At 47.9% G+C, this 8,789-nt stretch overlaps 1 protein-coding gene across 2 annotated transcripts in view; it reads left to right on the forward strand.

Annotated features, from left to right (window-relative positions):
* Positions 1-2,308, forward strand: part of TNRC6C (trinucleotide repeat containing adaptor 6C) — an 81,105-nt gene extending 78,797 nt beyond the window's left edge. For both annotated transcript variants that reach the window (XM_082679575.1, XM_082679576.1), the window contains one exon: positions 1,691-2,308. In XM_082679575.1, coding sequence (XP_082535701.1) covers positions 1,691-2,051 — 361 coding nt within the window. In that variant the 3' untranslated portion in view covers positions 2,052-2,308. The remainder of the gene's footprint in view (positions 1-1,690) is intronic.
* The last annotated feature ends 6,481 nt before the right edge of the window (positions 2,309-8,789 follow it).

Below are 8,789 nucleotides of genomic sequence, written 5' to 3' on the forward strand. Positions count from 1 at the left end.
CTCTATTCTGTTCCATTGGTCTATGTATCTGTTTTTATGCCAGTACCATACTGTTTTGATTGCTGTAGCTGTGTAGTGTTGTTTGAAATCAGGAAGTTTGATGCGTCCAGCTTTGTTCTTTCTCAGGATTGCTTTGGCTATTTGGGGTCTTTTGTGGTTCCATACACATTTTAGGATTGTTTATACATTTCTATGAAGAATGCCATTGGAATATGATAGGGATTGCATTGAATCTATAGATGGCTTTAGGTTATATGGATATTTTTAAAGTATTTTTAATTCTTTCAATCCATGAATACAGGATGGCTTTCCTTTTGTATCTTCTTCAATTTCTTTCATCAAAGTCTGGTAGTTTCCGTGGTGTAGATCTTTCACTTCCTTGGTTAAATTTATTCCTAAGTATTTTATTGTTTTTGATGCTATTGTGAATTGGATTTTTTCTTTATTTCTTTTTCAGATATTTCATTGTTAGTGTATAGAAAGAAATGCAACTGCTCTCTGGGTGTTGATTTTATATTCTGCAATTTTACTGAATTCTTTGATTACTTCCAACAGATGTTTGATGGAGTCTTTAGGGTTATCTCTATGTAAGATGATGTCATCTGCAAATAAATTTTACTTCTTCCCTTCCAGCTTGGATACTTTTTGTTTCTTTATCTTGCCTGATTGCTCTGGCTAAGACTTCCAATACTATATCAAATAAAAGAGGTGAGAGTGAGCACCCTTGTCTCGCTCCTGACCTTAGAAGAAAAGCTTTCAACCTCTTACCATTGAAAATGATGTTAGCTTTGTGTATATGTATGGTTTTTATTATGTTGAGGCCTGTTCTTTCTGTACCCTATTTGTTGAGGAGTCTTCATCATGAAAGGACATGGTGGGTTTTTTTTGTTTTTTTTTTTTTGAAAGGACATGGTATTTTGTCAAATGCTATTTCTACTCCCGTTAAGATGATCACATGATTTTGATCTTCCATTCTGTTAATGTGGTGTATCCCATTTATTGGTTTACATATGTTGAACCATCACCCCTGCCTGAATCCCAGAGATAAGTCCCACTTAACCGGCGTGTACTTTGTTGAGAATCTTTACTTTTTTGAGAATTTTTACATCTATATTCATTTATATTGGTCTGTGGGTTTTTTGTTTGTTTTTTTTGTGTGTGTTTTTTGGGGTTTTGTTTCTTGTTTTTTGTTTTGTTTGTTTGTTTGTTTGTAGTGTCCTTATCTGGCTTTAGTGTCAGGATAATATTGGCCTTATAAAATGAGTTTGGGAGTGTTCCCTCCTCTTGAGTTTTTTGGAAAAGTTTGAGAAGATTTGATGTTAATTCCCCTTTAAGTGTTTGATAGAATTCATCATTGAAACCATCTGTGGTCCTGGGCTTTTCTGTATTGGGAGTAATCAGCTGATTATTGATTCAACCTCCTTTCTCATTATTGGTCCATTCAGATTTTCTATTGATGATTCAATTTTGGTAAATCGTATGTTTCTAGAAATTTGAACATTTCTTTAGATTATCCAGTTTGTTGGCACATCCTGTGTATTTCTGTGTTATCAGTTGTAATGTCTCCCTTTCATTTCTGATTTTATTTGTGTCTTCTTTTTTTCTTGGTTAGTCTAGCTAAAGGTTTGTCAATTCTGTGTATCTTTTCAAAAAACCAGCTCTTATTTTCGTTGCTGTCCTGCTCTTTTAGGTGTGTTCTGGGAAACACTACCATCTTGGCCGAGTTTGCTGGCGAAGAAGAAGTGAACCGTTTCTTAGCCCAAGGCCAAGCACTGCCGCCCACCTCCAGCTGGCAGCCCAGCGCTGGGACCAGCCAGACGCGGCTGGGCGCCTCGGGCAGCTCCCACGGCCTGGTGCGCAGCGACACTGGCCACTGGAACGCCCCGTGCCTGGCAGGCAAAGGGAGCAGCGACCTGCTGTGGGGCGGGGTCCCCCAGTACTCCAGCAGCCTGTGGGGCCCCCCCAGTAGCGACGATGGCAGGGTCATCGGAAGCCCCACCCCGCTGAACACTCTGCTTCCTGGCGACCTTCTCAGTGGGGAGTCCATCTAGCCCGGAGAGGCTGCGTGGGCACCGCAGTCATCAGCACTAGGAAGAAACGCTGACCCTTTCCAGTCCGGGCGTCGCTGAGGACCCCGCTTGACCCGAGCAGCCCGGCAGCCCTTTCAAGTACCTCTGTCCAGTACTGAAGACGAACCTTGGCCGCAGTCCTTGCGAACTGTTCCCAAGACAGTGCGGGCTGCGCTGGGTCAGTGTCATGTGTAATGACAGGATGCTTCTCACAGCTTTTTATTTTGTGTCGTCTTATGTTCGTATGGTGTGTTGTCATTTTGATTTTTTAAGTATAAAAGCTGCTTAGAATAGTTCTATCATGAAGGGCACTTTTCAGATTGTGGGCTGGAAAGGGTTATTTTATCAAGGGGGTGGGGAGGGGAGGGAGGGAGACGAGAAAGCCTATTTAAAACGAGCCTGTGACGATTATGCACATTACCAGAGGCGGACCCCGTAATCAGGGGGAGCTGGCGTCCATCACTGGGACACGGTCCTGGCGGCCCAGACCAGCGAGCCGAGCGGAAGGAGCGGTCTGCGATCTGTTCTCTGTTCCCACGGAGCCGCCTATGCACATTACCCTTGTTTCATTACTTTTTCATGTCATTTTTTTTAATCCCAAAAAATATTTTTTAAAAGTTAAAAAAAATAGACATATCAAACATGCAAATACTTGAATCCAGCAGGCCAATAATGAAATGTGAACACTTTCTAAGTCTAATTCTACACTTCCAGGTTGGCATCAGTACGCAGAAACAGGCTCTAGGAAAAATTTCTAAGTTCACAGCCTATGTGTGTGTGTGTGTTGAAACAGAAGCACGTGTGTGTGTGCGTGCGTGTGCGTGCGCACTTTCTGTGTGTGTTAAGTGTGTGAGGGATTTAACTGTGGGTTTTCCCTTTTATTCAGTATGTGCTTTTTTTTTTTTTTGGCGCATTGGTCAAACGTTTGTTATTATTAGCTTCTAACTTTGCACTGAGTGTCCCTGCCCTTCCTTTAGCTAATCCTATACATTAAAGAGAATTCATAGGACAGGGCCGGTGACAATTCATGTGTAAATGTTTACTCAAGGACTCTGTTATTGCGTTTAAAAATTACAGTGTATATCTCTGGAGAAATAATATGTATACCTACCTTTAGCAGCTTTTTATCGTGGACTAATGCAAGAAAATTATTACCAGAGTATTGCACCATTTTTCCATTTGGAATATAAAGTTAAAGAGAAAACAACTCTCGTTGAACTGTGGCCATAGATACTTGTAGAGGTGGATGGTTCCGCGGGAGGAACGGAGACAAGCACTTGGACGTGGGTTGTGACTGCTTTCGGAGGAGCCCGAGGCGCGGGCTCCCACCTGTTTACAGACCTTTTTTTCTCCTTCAGACTTTAAAATAAAAAAATTTTAAAAAGGAATTTAAAAAAAGAAAAGAAAAAAAAAAAAGACTTCCGTCGTAAAGAAACCTATTTTCAGAATGCAGATCCGCTACTTCAGAGCTCTGGGATTGAACAGTGTTGTTTTCCCCTCCGGCCACCGTCGTGGACTCTGTCGACTGTCCCCTTCGTCCAGCTGACGAGTTGTGGTCACTGTCTTGCACACGCGGATGCGCTCTCAGGAAAGCCAGGGTTCCCGAGGGGCAGCTCCACACCATTTCATGTATTTTGTAACCCAACTCCTAGCACTGAAGATGTTATTAAAAAACAAACAAAAAATAAAGAAAAAAAAGAAAAAAGAGGAAAAAAAAAACACAAAGAAGAAAGATACCTAATCTCTAACGTGTAGCAGTTACGTATGTACCAAATAATGGACTCAAAGGAAATAGATGTTCGAAGAGTGCTTTATATATTAAAAATTGCTTTATGTTTTAAAAATGATCAATGTTTTGATTGTTTTGCAAGAAAGAAAGACAATGGAGTAACATACCCTTGAGTATGTTTAAAAAAATATATGAACATGTGCTCCCTGCCTGCTTGATCAGGAAACTTGTGCATTACATTTTTTTTAATTAGCTTTTTAATGGTTTTATCAAAACAAAACAAACAAACAAAAAAAAAACAAAAAAAAAGAAAAGAAAAAAAAAGTTCCTGCAAAATTGCAGATCAACAAAAGCTGGTTTTATAGAGGATCATGAACTATGCACAAACTGGTTCAAGACTTTTTTCTCAAGTTCAGTAGTGTATTTAGCTAAACAGACCTTCCTCAGAGTAAGTGCATCTCATTGCCATTACATGCGTTCTGTATATTTGATGTACACGTCCCTGCGTTATGTACACCAAATATACGTGCGCGTGTGCCCGTGTGCACCCAGACATACAGCTTCCCATGCTGCATTTAGCATCGAGTTGTAGAAAACTGATATTTTTAAATTGAGGATGGAAGTAAAGATTCTCTCTGTTTTTGTTTTTTGTTGGGGTGGGTTTGGTTTTTTTCTTTGGACATTTTATTTTGAATTAAAGATGTCTGTAACTCTGAGATTAAAAGACAAGTTTGTGGCTTTTAATGTTTTTCCTCATAGAATGTGATTGTTGAAGAAAATGCACCGAAAGTTGCTTTCAAAAGTACAACGCTTTGTTGAATCTTAATAAATTGCAATTTTTTTTCTTGGCTGTTCAAATAAATGTGTTTTTTATTTTTCAGAGGCGGATGTCATCCAAATTCACTTTGTATGTGTTGGGAGAGAGAGTTGTCCTACTGTGTGTAAGAAATTCCCTGTGTCGTCTTATGCCGTCCTCAGAGTTCACGTGTATAATCAGATACCCTCCAAGTTTTGGTTGCTTGACTTGTGATCTTATCATTTGTTTTGTGGTTTTGCAGTCCACACTGAAATCTTATTACTAGTCTTCGAGAGGCGCAGTAGAGCCTGGACCCACCCGCTCCGTGTGGGAACCGGTGTCATCTGGGGCAGCCGTGGGACGTGGCCCCAGCCGAGGACCATTGCTCGCTCTCACCCATGACCCAGTTTGGGCATAAGAAATATTCGGAGAGAGGAGCGTAGTGAAGGTCTTTTGGGGCTTCCATGGTGACACGGTGGTTAAGAATCCTCCCGCCAGTGCAGGGGACACGGGTTCGAGCCTTGGTCCGGGAAGGTCCCACATGCCACGGAGCAGCTAAGCCCGTGCGCCACAACTACTGAAGCCCGCGCACCTAGAGCCCGTACAAGAGAAGCCACAACAATGAGAAGGCCGCTCACCACAACGAAGAGTAGCCCCCGCTCACTGCAACTAGAGAAAGCCTGCGTGCAGCAAAAAAGACCCAACGCAGACAAAAATAAATAAATAAAAATTTTTTTTTTTAAAAAAAAGGTCTTTTGTTTTTCCTAGACATTCGTTTCGGTAAAGTAGCCTTAGCTAACTTTACAGAGCGTCTTGTACAAGCACAGTTGAAGTGACGGCACTGGGCGAAGCAGCAGCAGCCTTCTCCCCACGGGGTTCAGGCGGCAGTCAGAACACTCGGGTCTGGCTCTCAGGTCCACCCCTGGGTCGCCTGCCATGACCTTAAGTAAGTTCAGCACCAGTGCTCCTGTCACGTCAGGATTGTAAAGACAGCCTCTTGAAAACCAGCCAGAATGTCCTTTGTGACCCCCGCTCAGAGACCAGCAGAGTGAGTGTCTTTTTCTCTCCACTCTTAGGTGCCTCGGCCACGTTTTATCGAGAAGATAGGACCCGGGTTGGCCCCCGCAGGCGAGACGGCGAGCTCCCGGCTCTGACTGGCCTCTTTAGAAAGCGGAGGAGGAAAGCGCAGAAGAGCCGTCATCCGGAGGAGAAGCGAAAGGCTAGAACGAAACTCATGGAACTCAGAATGTGGACAGTGGAATGTACTTGACACCCTACCCTTGTACGCACCTGGAGGCACCGACCCTGCCGGAGCTGTGAGCAGCCCTTCTGCAAGTGTTCGTTCAGTGCCCGTGAGTCCAGCATCGCTACAGGGAGCGAGCCGGCCCCATGCCTGCTCCTAGGAGAACAAGCCCAGTGCCTCCAGGTTGAGGCGGGCTTCGTGGAGGAGGTGGCACTTTCCTCCCAGGCCCAGGGGAAGTAGGGAACAGGTGGGGAACACAGGGTAAGCCAACCGACGGCCTCATGGCCTGGAGTGGAGGTGGCTCCTGGTACCCACAGGTGAAAAGGAGGCTCGGTGTCTGGGATCAAGAGAAAAATCAAGGCTCAGAGCTGCACTTTTTAAAAAAATCATTGTGGCGATACCGTGGGAGAAGGCAAAGAAAGAAGGCAGGGTGCTCAGTGGGTAGAAGCTTGATGTGAGAAGGGACTGTTGAATGGAGAGGAGAGGCCAGGAGAGAGCCATCTTGGCCAGCACTGATTCTAACCGCATAAACGACAAGATCCGAGGAGCTGAGTTGCTGAGCACGCGTTCACTCAGGAAGGCATTTCGAGAAGATTCTTTGCAGGAATAGAACATATGGGGTGGATCAAGGAGAAACCATGTAAGAGTCGTGGTGGAAACATGTAGTTAACTTACTAGCTTTACACATCAGTTTTCACAGCTTAGCTTGTGTGGGACCGTCCCCTGAATGGCAGACCGTGTGGCAGGCCTGGCCCCGGAGCCTGCATCCCCAGTCATCGTGAAAACCAGAAGCACATTTCCAAATGCTCCCTAAGTGCGCAGAAGCCTCAGGCTTAAGTGACATTTCGCTGGTTCTCCACCCTGGCTGCGTGTTAGAATTATCCAGAAAGTTTTATAAATCCCAGTGCCAGGGCACATCTCAAGAGTTTTTACATCTCCCCAGTTGGTTCCACTGAGCAGCCAGGGCAGAGGCGGTGTCAGAGGGAGCCTGTCAGGCTGAGACTGTCGGCCGCCTACCCACTGGAATAGCCATTTCCAAGAGTTCAGTGCGTCTCATTTGGCAGTCATAGCTAGCTTTTTGCTTTTTTTTTTTTTTTTTTTTTTAGCAAAACTGCTATGTGCCAGGCAGGGTGCTAAGCACTGTGTAGAACTGTCTGTTGTTTCAACAGCCCCATGAGGTGAGGACTGAGACTGGGAGAGGTTACAGAATGTGCCCGAGGCCATGAGCTGATGAGGGTCAAATCCAGGCCCATCTGACTCCACAGCCATCGCTCTCTGGGTCAGCCCCACACAGGATCCACCACGGAATATTCCAGCTGGAGGACCTTGAGGCCACGTGTGTATCAGAAACAGCTTCGATGGGCGACAGGTGTGCCTGTAAAGAGACCTGGCTGCAGCAGTAGCAGGGCTGGCGAGCCTGGAATTTGTACAGGGCCAGGCAGGGTGGTGCCGCAGCCCTGGGCAGAATTTCTTCTCCGGAAAACCTCAGCCTTGCTCTTGAGGACTTCCGACTGATTGGATGAGGCCCACACACGTCACTGGGGATAAAACCCTTAAAGCCAGCTGACTGGGTGCCGAGCACCTACAAGATGCCTTCACAGCAACACCTCAGGTGGCGCTTGAGTCGATAGCCGGGGCCACCAAATGACCATCACACGTGGCTTCTGCAGAAATACCCGCGGGCCTTTCACCTATTTGTCGTCAGCAGCTCGTCCTGACTGACCTCATAGTTGTTGCAAGGCAGGCGAAGTGGGCCCAGTCATAGCTGGTGGCAGTGCCAGCTCAGACTGGATGTAGCCGGTTTATGTCCATCCATCCAAAAGTGCATCCTCTTCACACAGAGGCAGACATCTGCGGGGGTGCTGGCCCCTAGAGCCCAGGCGAGTGTCCTCACCCGACCTCACCCAGCGGCACTCATGCCCGGAGACACAGCCCAAGCCAGCTACTCGTAGAGGTCCTTAAGCACCTCCTGGCTGGGACCAGCCACAACAGGCCCAGGAATCCTGCCTGATCTGTCGGGTGCCCGAGAAAGTCAGGTGACAGTCTGCCCCTGGACGTCTGCCAAATGCAGGAGCACCCTGCGTGGGACCATCCTCAGAAGAGGGACCATTCGGGGTTAGCATGGGCCCAGCTGGGAGCACTGCTAATGGCAGTGGCATCTTCACTGCGGGGCTGGCCTGGCCCCCCCAGGCCAGGTTTGCTCTCCCAGGTTCCCCGCTGGGATGAGGAACGTGGGCCCATCGCCGCTCTCCCATCCTTTCCCACGGCGGCCGCTGCCCCAGCTCCTGTGGACAGCGGGCGCTGGGGCTGTGACAGCTCCGTCCCCTCCTCCCCGCACCCTCTGGTCCACGGCATCCCACAGGCTCCTCAAGCACAGCCGGGCAGGACCCGGGGTCACCCCCCACCAGTCACGGCAGCCAGACCCCGCTCCTGCCACAGGCCTGGGCGCTGGCTGCCCTTCGGCCTGCAGGCTCCTCTCCCCACGGCTTACTAGCAAATGACCCACCCCGGTCCCGCCCTATATTTTCCCTCCACCCCCACCCCAGGAACCACTAGAGCATCACTTCGTCACCCTCCACACACCCCCGTTCTTGTCCCGCACAGCACAGGCTGGCAGGGCAGCGCCTGAAGCTGCAGCGTGGTCCATCCCTGCCATCGGGGGCGGGGCCAGAAGAGGGCGCCCTGCGCTCAACACTGAAGCCGCACAGAGTCTGCTTCATGGGGAGCCCGGCACCAGGGGAGACCCCTCGGGCATCTGGTAGGCCGCAGGGCCCTGGCCTGGCAAGGAGAGCAGCCTTGAAGAACCAGAGGGAGAAACTGAAGGGGCGGCACACGCACGAGGCCGAAGTTCCCATGACCTCGGCCTGGAGGTCGTCCACGGGCTGTACCTACAGCCCTGGGCACCTGGGCAGGCCTGAACATAAGCATGGACTCCCACAAGACAAGCCCACT

This window comes from Grampus griseus (genome assembly GCF_964374135.1).
Source record: "Grampus griseus genome assembly, chromosome: 20".
NCBI classification, from domain to species: Eukaryota; Metazoa; Chordata; class Mammalia; order Artiodactyla; family Delphinidae; genus Grampus; species Grampus griseus.